The sequence below is a fragment of the Camellia sinensis genome, chromosome 11 (genome assembly GCF_055761805.1).
Source record: "Camellia sinensis isolate YWXY chromosome 11, ASM5576180v1, whole genome shotgun sequence".
Lineage (NCBI taxonomy): Eukaryota > Viridiplantae > Streptophyta > Magnoliopsida > Ericales > Theaceae > Camellia > Camellia sinensis.
This window is the reverse complement of record NC_138971.1, coordinates 160,106,811-160,125,309: the sequence shown is the minus strand read 5'-3', so window position 1 is coordinate 160,125,309 and position 18,499 is coordinate 160,106,811. Positions and strand designations below refer to the sequence as shown.

Below are 18,499 nucleotides of genomic sequence, written 5' to 3'. Positions count from 1 at the left end.
AAAAAAATAATATTGTCATCTATATTTTTACTAAAATATATAATAATCTTTGTTTATTTAAGTATCTTCACATCAATAAAAAAAATTAGGAGATATGAGTTATCCATTTAATCTTTTTGTAATCACTAATACTAACAGTATAGAATAAAAATAAAGAATTGATCATACAAAATGTATTGAGAAACTAAAATTTATTTTGAATATGGACTTCGTCCTATTGTATTTTCCGTAAACCATTACGTGATTCATTCTATGTTTTCTAACATCATTCTCTTATACTTTTTTTTTTTGTTAATTAATGATATAACCATGTAATATCAATATTATATCTAATATTAACCGGGTGCTTGAAAACAACTTAAAAAAGCCAAGTTTTGTCCACAAAATTCAAAAAATTAAAAAGCAAAACTGACGTATTTGTCATGAGCTAAAAAAAATTAAATATCACATTAATTTTTTCACTCGTAAAAAATTAATTTTTTTAACAACTTCTCAAGGACATTAACTTGCTTAACTTCTTAAAAATATAAAAATAAAAACAACACCACCATAAAAAATGCATACTCCAAACCAAACACCCACAAACTCCCCTCTTAAGCTTAGCCGAGCCACCATTATGTCTAGTGTCTCCAAATGCGAGGGAACACAACAAAAATTTGACCGTTGGAATCCATTCCTCCAAACAAATACTACAATTTAAAAAAAAACATTTCAATCACCCAGTTCAGAATTTCACATACTATATATATACATATATTATAAGAATCATAGCCTCTCTCTCTCCCATTACTTATCAATTAAACCCCCCAAAAACCCACATTCTGAACATTATAATTCTCTGAGTAGAGTTAAATGTTAGTAGTAGTAGTACTGGTATTTTAATGGCTTCATTATTCTCTGACTACTCTTTCTTTACTAGTATCTTCTTCTTCTTCTTCTTCCTCTCATTCCATGCACCATTATTAAGAGCTTTGCCTAGTTCCTACTTTGTGGACTCACTCAGTACTGCTACTTCTAACTCCACCACCTATCGCAGCCAAAAATGGGTGGGACCCTCCGGCCACCGCCTCATCACCGTCGACGTTAACGGCTTTGGAGACTTCCGGTATGTTCAAGATGCCGTCAACTCGGTCCCCGAGAACAACCGGGAGAACGTCGTCGTTCAAATCGGCGCTGGTTATTACATGTAATATTATTCAGCTTTACTACTTCTACCATTTTTTTTTTTTTTTTGAGGGAAGCTTTACTACTCCTACTTAGTCTTGCATACTTAAAAGGAGAATTACATGTAAGTGGTAATTAAGAAAAATATTTATAAAATATTATAAATATTAATAATTAAAATTATAATTTTTTTCACTTTTATGTAATAAGTTTTCAAAACCCATGTTGAATAGTAATTTTCCCTACTTAAAATTACATTAACGACACAAATAATCTCATATATGTGTTACGTGGCATTTTAATAATATTAATATTCTAATTGTATCAATTTAATTTTTCAGACAATCAATTATATACGCCTGATTGCATTCCAAATAAAGTTTATTTATTTATTTATTTTTTATATTACCTGTAGTCCCTATATTTTGACCATCGTGTCAATTTAGAGTATATAATTAATTGGTTCGCTTTTAATTTTAAATTTTGTCTTGATTTGATTAAATTGATTACAGATGTTAGTATTTTTTATGAAAAATATGCATTGAGCAACATGTATTATATATCAACAATGATTCATCCCACTAAAAATATCACCACTAATAGCACTAATGCATTAAAAAAGTAAAAAAATAAAAATAAAAATACAACTCCAAGATCAAAACATCACATCATTAATGACGGGACCCACTGCCACCTAATTAGTGGGAGCACTAATTAGTGCTTCCAAGCATTTTTCATCATATATTTAGGGGCAAAATTATAAACTTGTTCAACCCAATGAGTTAACCAACTTAATATTATTTTCTATAAAAAAAAATCTAATGGTGTTATCAATTTGACTAAATTCACATAAAATCAAAAATTAAAAGTCCAAATTAAACCAATTAAAAGTATAAAGATCTAAATAACACAATAGGTAAAATATAAGGACTATCAGTGTAAATACCAAACTAATTATATTAATCATCCCTAATGTATGTTAGAGACCAAATTTACCACATAGAGCATGCATGGGGACCATTAGTATAATTATTTGGTAATTCTTCTAAAAAGACCATTTGTTTTTATTGAGAGAAATGTTATTTTGACTTGTTTTGAAAATATAGTTAAAATTAATTTTTTGATTTTTTTGAGTTACATCTCCTCTCTATATTTTTTTACATATTTTTTTTAAAAAAAAAATTAAAAATTTAACTTTTAACTTACTTATAAAGACATGCCTTTATCATCCCACATAATCATATTTCAAGGACTAACATTGAGGAAGAAGAGGGATAATCATTACTGTAATAATTAGTCTATATATGTATATATTATACATTATTAATTAACACATTTGCATGTAATTTTTAACCTTGTCTTAATTTGTAGCATATGTTATTGTTAACTCTCTAATATGATGATTATGTTATGGTGTGGTGGCGGAGCAGAGAGAAGGTAGTGGTGCCAGCATCAAAGCCGTACATCACACTTCAAGGAGCGGGGAGGGAAGCGACGGTGATAGAGTGGCATGACAGAGCGTGTGATAGAGGTCCTAACGGTCAACAGCTGCGTACTTACCAAACAGCCTCTGTCACTGTTCTTGCTCCTTTCTTCTCTGCTAGAAACCTAAGCTTTAAGGTCAGTGAGAGACTAGTCTCATTTTCTCCATTTTAATTCCACTTTCTAATATGTTGTGTAATTTTTTTTTGGCAAATTACATATATCCCTTGAGATTTTATAAAATTACAGATACTCTTCTGAAGTTTGAGAAATTACAAATACCTCCCTAAAGGTACTATTTGCATAACAAATTAGGAGGCAAATTGTTATGAAAATATAAATTTCAGGAGGTAATTTGTCATGAAAATATAAACCTCAGGGGGATATCTGTAATTTTTGAAATTTCAGAAGAGTATCTGTAATTTAGCTAAACTCTAAGAGAGGTATATGTAATTTGCTTTTTTATTTTTTTTTGGTTACTTTTTGTGGGAATCTAATATTTTTGCATTTGCATAAATTAGGACGTGGGTCCTCCATGTCACATCATGTCACCGTGCGGCCAGTCAGGATTTTGAAATATGTCGATCAAGATTTTTGTTTTTTCAAAATATATAATTATTATTAATCTCTTATATACTGGTTACGTTTGGCATGAATGATTTATATTAAAATAATCACAAAAAAGAGAAAATAGACACTAAAAAAAAGCAATAAGATAAAATATCACATCTGAATTATAATTATTTTATTTTTTTTTTCATAAAAATATAAAAAAATCAAAAAACTATCTCAAACGAGATTTTTTAAGCCTAAACTAAAATAGTCAAAAAGTAAAAAAATTAGCCCACATGCTAAACAAAGGCACAATTGACTAAGGTTAAAGTTTGGCATCTTCAAAAAAAGTCAAAAAGTCAAAAGTCACTATCTTATTTAAGTCACATCATCTTATTTAAGTTACATCACATCTCTACCACATCACTTCAAATTTAACCCATATTTCATAAAAAGTCTAAAAGTGCATTTATTTAGAACATCCCAAACCACCTCTAAAATTTTTAAATTTCAAATAATTACTGGACTTTTTCTGCCAAACATAAATTGAACCCGAAAAAACTATATGAAAAGTTATATACGGGAACAGTGGCGGAGCCACATGGTGACCAAGGGGGTCACGTGCCCCTCTTGGAATTTTATATATATATATATATATAAAAATAAAATTTTAAACAACAATATTGATTGTTTTAATGAAAACAATAATGACGAAATGAAGTGATTGTTTTAATGAAAATGAAGTGACTGCAACAAATTATATTTTTATGTATGAAAATTTTATGAAAAAATCTCAATATAAAGGTAATATCCATCATTATTGATATGCAAAAATAATTAATCTCACTATATATATGTAAAAATTACTAGAGTGTTAGATATATTTTCATGTGGAGTTCACCTTCCATATGTTGCTTTACTATTGATTAGTGATGTCATATGTCAATAATGACGAAATATCACTATTATATAAAATTTTTATGATTTATCTTACCATTATATAATTTATTTTAGAACTTAAATATATGATTTTTTTACATTGTCCATGATACACTAGTTACACGCAATATTTTCTTTTCGATTTTAGTCGAAATTAATTGTAAAATTTTATGTGAAATACTTTTATAATAATTTATGTAAGTTTTTGTACTTAATATTAATTTAAAAATTATTATTATCTTCTTATTGCTAATTATGGGGAAAAAAATTAAAATTGTAATTAATAAGTACTTCTTCTGATTTAGTTTCCTGATACCGCCACTGTATAAGAAGATAAATAAGACAAATTTTAAAAATTATCCCTTGAGAATTATTTAACATTGGAATTTATGTTAAAAAATTACTTGAAAATAAGTAGTGTTTTGATTTTGATAAAAAGTGTTGAATTTCGTAAAAAGTATCCCACGTTTTACATTTCTTTTAATCTTTTTTCTTGTATCTCAGGGATACTTGGCAAGACCCAATAAATAATTTGCATACCATTTTCTTTTATTTAGTGTATTTGCTATATAACGTCATCTTCCTTCGACTTATAATAGTCTTTTATCTTCTATGCGATAGATTATGGGTTATGCTCCGGAACTCTAATTAGAGCTGCAACAGTGCAGCTCTAATGAGCTGTCACCTATATAAAAAAAAAAAAAAACAGTGAAGTAAAAGACAAAAAAGAGGGAAGAAAAAGACAAATTAGAGATGCATTAGAGGTCCTTTTTTAGTGGTCCAAATCATTTTTGATAGATTATTTGGTGGTCGTGTGAGATAATTTTCATACTATTTATCACATAATACTTATCATATAATCTATATTAAGAAAAAAAAAACATAATAATGCTGAATTTTACTATTTTTATCATTAAAAATAAAATTAAAACACGAGGTAAAATTAGTCAAAGAACACCAAATAATCTCTCCATCCACCGACGTATAGCTGTTAATATTGACAAGTGTCTTGAGTGAGTGTACGTTTTGTTTTCACTTTTTCCTTGTGTTTGCCTCGTGCGTGGTACATTGTTTTACATACGTAGTTAAAATCGGACCTATTTTTGAATAATTGTGCTAAAAGCACTTAATAATTCACTAAATGATTTAGAGACAAAGAGGGTGTGGGGTTCACTTTCTTTGCGTATTAAAATGGTTGTTAAATGAAAATTTTCATATTTTGAGACAGTGACAGAATCAGAATTTTAACTTAAAGGGGACAATAGTAAAGTAAAATGTTATATCTACAATAGAGTTTCAATCCTGTCGTGTTTCTACCTAACAAATTTAACTCTTATTTCTAAACACGACATTGACTTAAATTGTATTAATTGTCTCCAAAGAAAAGTAAGTATTTTATTGAGAGATTTTATCAAATAACAAGTAATCATTATATATATTTGTAGATATATTTGTCACAGAAGGAAAAAAAAAATTATCAATAAATAAATTAGCAAGTATTATTAAAAAGAATAGAAAATAAACATTTAAAGGTAGACTTTATAACATCATAAAATAAACATTTGAATAATGCAAATTATAAAAATCATTTAAAATATAAAAATATATATATTCAAATTTAGAGGGAGCAAATTGAAGAACTATTTATAAACTTATACTAAAAATAAATTATAGAAAGTTGAGAAGGGAGATGTGCTACTACTTGGCCATGCTCTCTTCCTCCTTACTTTTGGATTATACTCGACTAGACATAACATAAAAATAAAGAAATTAGAAAAATGCCCGAAAAGATTTTTTTTTTAAAAAGAAGAGCTAAAAACAGTTGGCTAGCTTTTCTTTTCTTTCTTTCTTTTCTTTTTATATGTTTTAGATTCATCTACATTGACAATCTTGAAAAGCAAAACAAAATTGAATTAATTTTGAAAAAATATTACTAAAGATAAAAAATAAAAAGTGACTTTTTAGCATTATGCCAAACAAATTCTTATTTGTCAACTAATTCACGAAAACTTTGCGTACAAATAAAGTAATGTTATACAATAAAAAAATATGATACATAATTATTATAAAAAATATGATGTTTGTTATCGTGATAGTTTCAATTGAAGATATAAGATGTATCATTATGAAGATAATTTAAAGATTCTATATCATTTTCAAATTATTAATATTTGAATATGCATATGGACGGGGTACAGAATACAGCTCCGGCACCAATGCCGGGAATGGAAGGGTGGCAAGCAGCGGCGTTTAGGATATCAGGAGACAAAGCCTACTTCTCTGGGTGTGGATTCTTTGGTGCACAAGACACCCTTTGTGATGATGCCGGCCGCCATTACTTCAAAGAATGCTACATTGAGGGCTCTATCGACTTTATTTTCGGCAATGGCCGATCCATGTACAAAGTAAGCATTCAATTGTCATACATCATCTCAAATTTTATTTTATTTTCTCACTTTTAAATATAAAATAATGAGTCTCATATTAATAAATGTTAATGAGACTTATTTTCTTATATTTAGAATTGAAAAAAATAAATAAAACATGAGTTTAAGCCAAAAAAAAATACAATAAATGAGGTAAAAAACAAACAAATAAACAACCCAATTGTATGATTTTCAGAAAAAGCTGAACATTGAGGCATGTTTTAAACAATGTATTTCAGCCAATCCAATCCAGGCTGTTGAAGTTTGTCTACTCTGTCTGCTAAAAAGTGAAAAATGATGGCAACTTTTTCCACTATAAAACAGTTCCATGTTTCGAGCCAAGTGCTAAACCTCTCTGAGGCAATGTCTAGTCTTTGGAAAAAAAGAGTTCGCAAAGCTTGACATTAAGCTTCTTTTATTTCAGTTTATATTTTTTTAATGATTCGTGTTTGGGGAGTGCTTTAAAAATATCTCAAACACTAATAAGTGAACTCAAGGATTATTTAACATTAAAAATTATGTAAAAGATATTTTGAAAAAGATAAAAAATCAAAAGTACTTTAAACTTTAGTGAAAAGCAATTTAAAATTGATGAAGTAACTTGTGCTCTGCAATTATTATTATTATTATTATTGTTATTATTTTTTTGTGTACTAGGAGCACTTTACTAGTAGTAGCGTTTGACAAACATTGAATTGGTTCAGTATTAAATAATCGAGTATATACGTTATTTCAAATCAGTCCCACATCAAATTTAGGAGTTGTTTGGGATAGCCTAAATAAGTGTATTTTTTGTCTTTTTATAAAAAGATATACAAAAAAGTAAAGAGATAATGTAATGAAAAAAAATAAAAAGATTAAAAGATGAATTATATTAGAGTTGTCAAACTTGACATTAATTTAACGTAACTCAAACGTCAAGTTATAAATGATGTATAAACACACATATTCACAAAGATAAAATATGCATTTCAATTTAAATTAGATGGCAAGATCTTTTGTCTATCCACATGCCAACAAATTATTGATGATGAGGTAAAGTATTATGGAAATTAAAACTTTAACACTATTTAAATCATTAATTTGGATAGAAATTGAAAAAAAGAAAAGAAAATATTTTATTTTTAAATTTCTACCAAAATTTATAATTCAAATACAATCTAAAAAATTATATCAAATTTATAGAACTTAATACATTTTCTCTAAACTTGAAAAGAAGGTAATGTGATTTACCAATAATGCATGTAAATGTTGAGTTTGACAAATTTATCAAACTTTATTATATGCACTATTTTAATAACATACTATTTTAGTAATTTTTTAATTTTTTAAACTAAAATATGAAATAAATTATTTTTAATATATTTAGGATAATTTTTTAATTTTTTATGAAAAAGATGTATAAAAAATAAAGAGAAAAGAGAATTTTTAATTTTTAAACTAAGGTCCCGTTTAGGAACAGACTAATTTAATAATTTTTTGACTATTTGACTAAAATATGGCTAAAACAAATTAGTAGATTTGGAATGACTTTTTGACTTTTTACGAAAAGATATGTAAAAAGTAGAGAGAAAAGAGAATGTTTGACTTTTGAATATAAGTTGTTAATTTTTTGACTAATTTAATAATTTTTTAACTTTTTAATTAAAAAGAAAAGTTCTAAACGAGACCTAAAAATCAAAACTAAAAGTGTTGGAGGCCGAACGAGTTGACTGATTGTTGAGTGTTTTTTGTCTGTCAAAATTTGATTGCAGGACTGTGAGCTCCACTCAATAGCGACGAGGTTCGGGTCCATAGCGGCGCAGGATAGGAAATGGCCGTACGAGAAGACCGGGTTCGCTTTCGTGCGCTGCAGGGTGACGGGTACGGGCCCACTCTACGTGGGCCGGGCCATGGGCCAATACTCCCGGATCGTCTTCTCCTTCACCTATTTTGATGACGTGGTCGCCCACGGTGGCTGGGATGACTGGGACCACACCAGCAACAAGAACAAGTACGTTACTGCCCTACAAAATTCCCATTTTAATCACCAAAAAATTTAATTAGTTAAAAAAATGAGTCTCATAATATATATCAAACTAACACTTTTCATTGTATATAATGACAAAAATAACATGGGTAACAAGACTTTTTCAATCATTAATTATCTCCAAAATGTACCAAAAAAAAAAAAAAAATGGACCAAACGGCAAGTTTTCAAGATTAAGATTCATTATATAAACAAATCAAACTTGAACGTATTTTAAAACTCGGCAAGTTTTTCAACCAACCCTAAACAACCTACTAGGTACTTAGTTTGATTGAATTTGATAAAATTGACAGGACGGTATTTTTTGGAGTGTACAAGTGCTGGGGACCAGGAGCAGCAGCAGTGAGGGGGGTGTCATGGGCTCGAGAGCTTGATTTCGAATCGGCCCATCCATTCCTTGCTAAGAGCTTCGTCAATGGAAGACACTGGATTCCACCCTCTGATGCTTAATTTTTTTTAATTAATTATATGCATTTTTTAAAACAAAAAGAAATAAATTTAATCTTTCAAATTCATTCATTTATTTATATTTAAAAATAAACCCACAAGGTCTGCATTTTGGAAGCATATGATTTGAAATCCAATTCGGTTCTTGTGTACTTTTGTGTAATATATTTGCACTTATGTGAATAAACTCAATCAAATTTCAGTGATAGAAACATGTATGCATTGTAAGCAAGAGATGGCAAGTTCGACACATATTGTTTCTTGATGTACTTTATAAAAAATAATAAACAAATAAAAAAACATGCTTTTAGGAGATTGATCGAACACCCAATTATGAGATTTCTTGTTAATTAGTAGAGTCCATCGCTTTTGTATTAGTGTTTAGAGGCCAAACATAAAATGTGTTAATTAATTAGTTAATAGCTAATATTTTTTTCCCTCTCCCTCCCATATACCAACATATAAGAAATGCCTTGCACTGCACTATATCTCCAAATAAGAATGTCCTAGGCAATGATTGGGAACTCAAAACATAAATTTACTTTAATATCTCTACAAATAGGTAAGCACTAACCTAATTGAGGAGGACTCCCCAAGTCCAAGTGAATGCTGAACAGATTTATTTCTCACCAATACTGCCAAAGATAGAAAGCATGGGGAAAAAGCAATGATAGTGAAGAAATTACCTCACATTAGACGACGATTTTGTTGAGACTCAGCATCTCTAGGGGATCTGCAAGATTAGTATTTAGACAACAAAGATCAGATACCATCACCACTTTAAGCTTCATATTTAGTTAATACTCCTAACATTTTAAAAACTGTAAATATTGAAGAATAATATGAAATCAAACAGACTTGCATAAATAAAAACCTTGATAGAAACTATTTTCCAGTAAAACATCAGTTCATTATGGAGATGATGGCGAAAGTCACTCTTAATACTTCCTTCATGCCTCAGTCATATGGATCTCCAATGTTTCTAAACAATAAGAAACCCTACATTCTCCATGTTTCTGCACATTTTCAACATGATATTTCTCCTAGTGGGGTTTGAGGCTAAATTTAGCATTGCAGGGAGGAGAGATATTGAAGCGCTACTGAAGAGACAGCCATATAATAAACAGTATGTCTGTCAACCTCGTCAATGTAAAAAAAAAATTGAAAGAGTAATCTATGACATCAAGGCAAGGGAACGGGAAAAAGGTTTGATCATTCTGTTTGACTATTATCACTTCTATTTTTGGAAAGAAGATGAGCTACATTGGCTAAGATTTTGATTTCATGAAGTTACTTATCAAAAAAATAAAAAAGAGGTTCATGAAGTTTTTTCTCATTAATACGTTCAATCTCCAACTTCATACAAAAACTATGGGAGATCAAAATGGCCCGAAAACAAAACTTGAGCTCACCTATGGAATCTACAACAAGAAAAGAGGATGCAGGAAAAAAAATTTCCTTGACACCAAAAATGATAACTAAGCAAAAGAATTACCTTAAGCCTTTGAATCCTTAACACGGTCTCTTTAAAAATATGTCTATTCATTTCTCTCTCCCCATGCACCACATAACACATAAAGCTGCCACAATCCAAGCTTTCTTCTTTCTGTGCCCCCCCCCCCCCCCCAAAAAAAAAAAAAAAAAAAAAACAACCTCCACACGACAGCATCAAGTCCTAAAATTCCGCAAGCAAGCAGGGAGAATGCCTTTTCCCTACTTAGATGCCCTTATTTCACCCATAAACTACTAAATCACATCCAGTCTACAGGCTCTCTCAAGTTCCTTGGGTGAATAAACAAGTTTTACCATCAGGACCAGATTAAGTTATTGAAATGCTCCTGCGCAAATTTTTCAACACAAACTGTAAGGATTACTTTTCAGACAGGCATGATTTCTTCAAGTAATCAACCACGAGAATTTGCATTAAGTATTAAACAAAACTCTAACCAAAAAACAATAAACAAATTATAGCATCCCTTAGAGGGCACTGTACTATTAATTCATATGGTACAAACTAAAAAGGCTAATCCAATTGGAAAACCGATCGTTGCACACAAAGCCTAATCTTCGATACTAACCGAACAGATAATTGCAAAATCCAAAGAATTAAACAAAACCTTTGCAGGAATTGAAGCAAAATACCTGAGACCCAGCAAGCTTCTCAAACTTCTTACCGAATCCTCCATCACAGCATCATTCCCAAAATCCTCTGCACCGGGGTTCAATCATGGAGATTTTAGAAAAGACTGAAACTACTATAGAACAATTTGCGTTGTAAAGTACTTGACAAGCTCTTTAAAGCCTCCAATCAAATTGGAGAATCTTTTGATATTACACAATAACACAAAGCCTCTACTTTGGGTAGAGATTTTAAAAGTTTCCACTCCGATTGACAACTTCAGATTTTTGACAAATCCAATACCCAGTGTGGAAGCTTTTTATCATTGATCTGGAAGAATTTTCATTTACCTCAACACAAAGTCCCTGACTTTGCTAAGACCTTTGTTGGCAACCTTTCTTGAATTCCAATGTGGCTTATTCATGGGATACCCATCTTAATTGGTTAGAAAAAAGTATTTACGGTATTAACATGTCTAGAGAGACGGTATTGATTGAAGTGGGGCATCATCCGATGATGTTAGCCTCCAGGACTGTCATCCATGACAACAGACCATAAACAATCAGCCCCCCTTACATGGGAGGCATAGTGCACCTGTTCATTTTCCAAAATGCAAAACGTAAGCAAATTACACGAGCTGAGCTCTAAACCCACACCTGCAAAGCTTTCGAAAAGACTCGCTCGATGAATATAGCAATTTGACTTCTCCAATATATGAAGTACTGAAGGAGTTGAATACCACAAAACTACAAAGCCATGCATGCCAAAGAGAAAGAGGTCATTAGTTGCAATAAAATACAGGGACTTCAGATGTAGATGGCAATTTCTCAATATCTTTCCACAGGAATGTGATACAAAAGCAACGCAATATATATTACACAACTGAAAAGTAAAGAATATATTAGATTTAAAGGTGCAACAATAAAGCTGCATCAGATCCTGCAGAGCTCAATCACTTTCAACATTCCCATGATCATTAAAAAAGTGCCATCACAACCATCAAAATAACGGAATGCTCCCTTGGAATTTGAACCACAACATTAGTAAATAGTCCTGACTCCTGAAGAACCTAAAATAAGCAAACAATTACGTCCATCTGTTACCAAGACCAAGGGACAAAACAGTTAACAATAGTTCAGGCCTGACCTGCCATTGCAATAGGAGTCATATTAACAAGATACCCCATGTTCAACTAAAAATGTCACTTGTTCAGGAAATAAAAGTAAAACCAGAAGGCAGAATATTAACCAATGACCACCATCAGTGTTTCTATATCAGCTAAACATTCAATCATATGATAGTTGAAAGAGATATACATCTGTGTTCCACAAAATAGTTAGTCCAAAAAGAACTTCTAGGAAACCAAGAGATTAAATAACTAAAATAGTTCCAGTTTTATTGCCAATAAAACTCAGCAAGAGTGCCAAATACTCTGGTACAACATGTTCTTTACTTGATTAGCCCTCCCTGTATGCATATCAAGTCCTGGAAAGGCAACATGACCAGAGGCAACTCCATAATCCAGCACTGGCTTGGCTTCATGTGTCACTGAATTAAACTACTACACTCCTGTACCTGTATTGTCCAGATTCAACCCACTGCCTTCATATTCTGAAACACCATTTGCAGCACATGTCTGTGCAACTACATCATTTTGTTTGGTTTCTGTTAAATCTGACAGCTGCTGAGCTTCCTGTACAGCTTTCTGGCCATCAAAGTCATAACTAGCACCTGACACTTGATGGTTGGGATTCTGCTGAAATTCAGAACCTGTACCTGCTGCTGACAGGGCCGAGTGGTGAGCTTGAGGAGGCATGTAAGACCCTGGAGGAGGATATGAGCCCTGAGGACCATAAAAGGCTTGTTGAGGGCCTTGAGGGACAAATAAGGACTGTGCAATAGGGTTAGGTGGATAAAGAGCCTGAAGCCCCATAGGCCCGTACATAGCTTGGTGACCTTCAAATCGTTTAAGCTTAGAAATGTGCTTTTTACCAGCAAGATGGCGGTCAAAAACCTCCTGTGTGTCGCACTTGACATTGCACAAGTCACAAATTAAGGGAATCACCACTTTGGGTTTAGGAGGTTCCATTGGCCGTCTTTGTGCATCAATTTTCATGCGCTTCCCTCCACGACCACCTCTCATCTTGCGTTTCATTCCACGCCTCTGATCATCGAAATGATTCATCCAAGGCTTCCTTCCTTGCACATTGGACTGCTCTGCCACAGGAATTCCAGGCTGTTCTGCTTCATCATTTTGTTGTTCAGTCTCCACTTTGTTTTCATTATCACCAGGTTCGGTGGTCAAATTTTCTGGCAGGGTCTGCTTCTTGTCTTCACCCTCCTGGACAATTTCAGTATGCAAATTTACTTCAGGATTGGACTCAGCAACAGATGTCTGCTCGTACTGTATTTCAGAGACAGCTTTGCAAGTACTTTGCAACTCTTCAATTTTTTGCAAGTTCTTTTTATGTTTCTTTCCATTCTTATGCTGCTCAAGTATTTCCAAGCTGGTGCAATCAACTCTACACAGTTCGCACCATGCAGCTTGTGGAGGTCTTTTGTTAGGAGCTGTGCTCCCCTGTTTCAGTGCAGATGTCTGAATTGCTTCGGGTTCCTCATGATTATCAGCTGTATGTGCTGCTTCCTCTTCACCCTCTGCCTTCTCATGAGCAGAAGGTTTTGGGTGTGAAGATGATGATGCACCATTTGGTGGAAAGTGCCTGGGACCGCCCCTACCCCGACCACGTCCTCTCCAATGGGAAGGTGGCCCTGTGCCGCCTGACCTAGGTGGGCGATTGCCAAAATTTCCCTCGCTATTGCCTCTAAATCTGCCACCCCTTCTACCACCACCCCTGTACAGTGATTGATCAACCTGCAAAATAATCTCAGATTCATGAAAATAAAAATTGGAGCAAAAACGGACTTACAAATTGTTAAAATAAAAAATAAATAAATAATAAATTATACTTCAAATCTGAAACAAAGTACATGAAATACCAACACAATTCTGCCATTATTACCATTATGGAAGCAACAACCTTGGGGACCTGTGAATGTAGAGATCCACAAGTTGTAAATTTACTTGTGAATGATACTCGCTAAATTTCTCCATTTCCTCAACTTGAAAATGCCACAAATACCTCAAGATATAGGCAAAACTAACTAACCTTCTTGTGAGTATCAATAATAATATTGTTGTCAATGAACAGGGATAAAAAATAAAAAATAAATAAAAAAAGAGATTAATCTTTGCATTATACTATCCTACATTGAACTTAACATCAGTGATGAGGGGCAACTTCACCAGCATGATGCATTCTTAAGGCCTCGTTTGGGAACAGGCTAATTTAGTAACTTTTTGGCTATTTGGCTAAAAAGGTAGGTAAAAAAAACTTATATGTTTGGGATGACTTTTTGGCTAATTACGAAAAGATGTGCAAAAAGTAGAGAGAAAAGAGAATCTTTGACTTTTTGGTGTGAGTTGTTGGCTTTTTGGCTAAAATGGTAACTTTTTGGCTTTTTGGCTAAAAAGGTTAGTCCCCAAACGGGGCCTAAATATACGTAACAGCACCTCAAAAGCATAATATTGTGCATCTCCAAAAGGCTCACAAGCTCAATTTATTGGAAACATAATAAACTCATCAACTCAACAAAGACTCAAACCCTAACTTAAGCAGTTGAACATGGAACCTTTGTTTGTTCTTCAAGGCTATATTCTCCATTAAATCGTAGGGAATTTTATCTCCAGAAAAACTCAATTTTCTTGACCTTCCTCTAATCCATGTGGCACATTTAACTTAAATTTAAGCTCCCTTTCTTTGATCCACAAGACAAACAAACAAAACCAACTTGAGAAATTTATCTTCTATTTGACATCAAATGGAGTAAACTCTCATTTATCTTCTTCTTTTTCTTTTTCTTTTTTTTTTTTTTTTTCTTCTTTTCGTGGATTGACCTTATTAATCTTTTCTTTTATTGGCATGTACCACAGCATCCTCAGTTTGCCTCCACTTAATGTTTTCAACAAATATTTTGCCTGTGATTCACTATACCATTAAACCTAGTTTATAAATGACTTACAGAAGTTTAACTTTTATCTTATAGCCATTCGATGATACTCTGGTATCACTTCTCATGTACATATCCACTACCCTCTTAACTCTCTCCTGGCGCATAATAAATCCAAATATATGAGAATTATTGCATAGGTTGAACCCTCAACAACATCCATATAAAATCCATTCCAATAGACTGCTAAGGTCATCTATACCCAATCTCAATACAAAAAGAGGTCCAAGCCTAACCCTTGGATGTCGGACTATTATGAATTTTACGAGGTTTCGTTGGTTAGCTCCTATGTCTAAAATTTCCATGTAGATAGTTGTCTACACACTCTAATTATTGATGAACATTTCTACTGAGGAACAACAAAACACTGGACAAAATTGGTTCCTAAATCAATATAAAATTATTTTCTGAACTCTCCTTCAAATAAATCTATGAAACATGTCGTAGTAAGAAGCCACATATTCAATAGTAAAATCCATATAATTTCTTATGGGTGGCATATGAACATTGTAACAATTAAAGATGCAATGGATAAGTAAAACATATTTGCATTAGTCACAATAAAAATTTAAAAACAAAACAAAACAAAACAAAATTGACACAAAATGAGAAATTGTTGTGTCCAGATGATTGTAATGAATGCAGGCTAATCCTGTCGCTATGCACTAGGCATAGGTGCACCTTAAGACTGACGGATGTAATGCCCTATCCTTTTACTCAATAAGTAATTATATTTTGCAAACATATTTAATTTCCCTATCAAAATACAATGAATACAGCAAAAGCTAAATGAATGCTCAAAAATAAAAACAATATATAAGAGCTATATAAACACATATACTAATATAACTAACTTATCACGAAGTTCACTGATAAACAAATCAAATAACTCAAAATAAGCCAACATGGCCCAAGCATTTTCATTCATGCCCTAGAAACTGATAGTCCAAAATCCAAATCCAATGAAATGGATGACTATCATTTCTTGTTGTCAGATGTGCAAATAATTCCACTTTTTTCTTGAGTGCATCATTTCCGTATACCCTCTTCAACAAAACATTGTTTACAATAATTAACATATCCATAATCCACTGAAAGCCTTCAGTTAACCACATGATTTAACATATACATTAAGTAAGAGGGTTCAAGAATTTCACTTGATTAAAGAAATAATCAAATCTATCAATTTTGTACAAAACCCAATATAACATGAACTTGAACAGTGCTACACTACACTAAACCAGAGCATATCAATCTACACAAATGATTATAATCAACCAAAACACCAATTACCCAAATGAGCAAAAAAATGACTAATCCAATCAAAAGACAACCTACCGGAGCACGAAACGGTGCCGGTCCACGAAGCATCGGTCCATGCCCCATAAATGCTCCCATACCAGGACCAGGACCCGGACCAGGACCAGGACCCATCATTTGCCCATATCCTCTACCCCTCGCCTGCATCCCTACCATTGCCATTGCCTTCTCCGCCGCTTCCATAGTCCCCGCAAACTGCGTCAATTGCGAAAGCGCCGCCACTGCCGCTGCCGCAGCCGGGTTAAGCCCCGGAGGAACTGGGTACCCGGGATTGGCCTGTTCCCCCCCAACCACCAGCCCTCCCTGTTGCGGGTGATACGCATTCTGCTGCTGCTGGTGCCCCACCGGCGCCGCCACAGAAGCCCCAGAAACGGCGATCTGGGGCTGTGATTCGCCCGATTGATGAATCGGAGCCGATTCGGGCTGCGAAAGCGGTTGAATTTGGGGTTGTTCGTGTTGCTGAGGCTGTTGTTGATACGCATTGGCGTAATCTGTATGATAATAAGCGTAATGTTGCTGTTGCTGTTGCTGTTGATGTTGATGTTGTTGTTCTTGGTGCTGTGAATATTGATGAGATTGTGATGGGTCTTGTTGGTATTGGTAATAGCCATAGTAAGATTGATCGTAGGCTTGAACTTGAGTCGGATCGTAAGCTTGCGATGCATAGTCTTGAATTTGTTGTTGCTGTTGTTGTTCTTGCTGTTGTTGTTGTCGGTGTTCTTGAAAGAGTTGTTGGAGTTGTTGAAGCTGTTGTTGCTGGTCTTCTGGGAGAGATGAGAAATCCATCTCTACGAATTGAAATGGAGAGAAACTGAGAGGTCTGGTTTTCGAATTTAGGGTTTTGTGTGTGTGTCTCTCTCTCTGCCCCCTAGTCTTTTGGGGACAAATCAGAGTGTATAATCAAGGTTAGGTTACTCGCCTGATTAATGTTATAGATTTTAGGCGCTGGCTAAGGCTTCCCTCCCATCTGTAGTCGGATTGGAGGTATCATTAGGTATGTGAGAATTTTATTTTTGATAATTTGAATAGTTTAATATATAGAATTAGTTAAGTATTATATATTTATAAAAAAATTATGTTAATCGGATATTAATAGTCATTTTATCAGATTAAATTTCTATCAACCGTTTATTTTTTTACAGTTTATTTTTTAATACAAATTTGATTTAATTACGTAGTTATTGATATCCTATTAACGTGATTTTTTCAGACATATAGTATTCGACCAATTTTATACATTGAACGGTTTAGATTATCGAAACGAAACCCATGATGGATATCCACGGACTCAACAGTACAGACGGAAGGAAAGTCCAACCCTAAATTTTAAATAATCACAATAATGATAAATTTTAGTAATATTAATAATTAAAGTTATAATTTTTTTAATGAATCTTACTGAATGACAATTTTTTCTTTTATTTTTACCCAACTTAAAATTTTAATTTGAGAGACAATTACTTAAAAAAGTGATTTGGAGGGTTAATTAATTGAGAACATTTGGGTTTTTTTACGGAAAAGTTTGGAAATCAGACAAATTTATTCATAATTTTTTGAATGAGTGTGTGATGGAAATTAAATTTGTGTAATGTAAGATTTATGTGTAAATAAATTTAAATCACAAAATGATGATTTTAATCAATTTCTAAATAACTAAGTTTGAATTTATAATATTATTATTATTTTTATAAGTGGGAATTTGTGTCGCATTCACCCTTACATTTTTTTGTATTAGAACTTTAACTTATCAATAAACTTTGTTTTTGTCATCATTCTTAACTCCCCAAATGCTAAAGCAATCTTTACTGTTAGTACCACCACCACTTCCCCTTCCCTAGTTCCCTTTCTCTTGTCACCTTATTCTCTTCTTTTACTTCTTCTCAGTCATGAAAAGTGTGACTGCATAGTCAGCACAACAAATTTTCATTGTAATGGTAGAACTATGGCAATGAA

The 18,499-nt window shown here is 32.7% G+C and overlaps 2 protein-coding genes across 2 annotated transcripts; one reads left to right on the top strand and one right to left on the bottom strand.

Annotated features, from left to right (window-relative positions):
- The first annotated feature begins 623 nt into the window (after window positions 1–623).
- Window positions 624–9,370, top strand: PME5 (Pectin lyase-like superfamily protein). The gene is made up of 5 exons (XM_028212523.2): window positions 624–1,186; window positions 2,595–2,784; window positions 6,336–6,542; window positions 8,318–8,556; window positions 8,886–9,370. Exons 1-5 carry the CDS (start codon window positions 882–884, stop codon window positions 9,040–9,042), a joined length of 1,098 nt encoding a protein of 365 aa, XP_028068324.2. The 5' UTR covers window positions 624–881; the 3' UTR covers window positions 9,043–9,370.
- Window positions 9,371–12,401: 3,031 nt separating this feature from the next.
- On the bottom strand, window positions 12,402–17,562 carry LOC114270886 (uncharacterized). Its single transcript, XM_028212513.2, has 2 exons — window positions 16,565–17,562; window positions 12,402–14,030 (listed from the first exon to the last, which is right to left on the bottom strand). Exons 1-2 carry the CDS (start codon window positions 17,330–17,332, stop codon window positions 12,720–12,722), a joined length of 2,079 nt encoding a protein of 692 aa, XP_028068314.2. The 5' UTR covers window positions 17,333–17,562; the 3' UTR covers window positions 12,402–12,719.
- Between the last annotated feature and the right edge of the window lie 937 nt (window positions 17,563–18,499).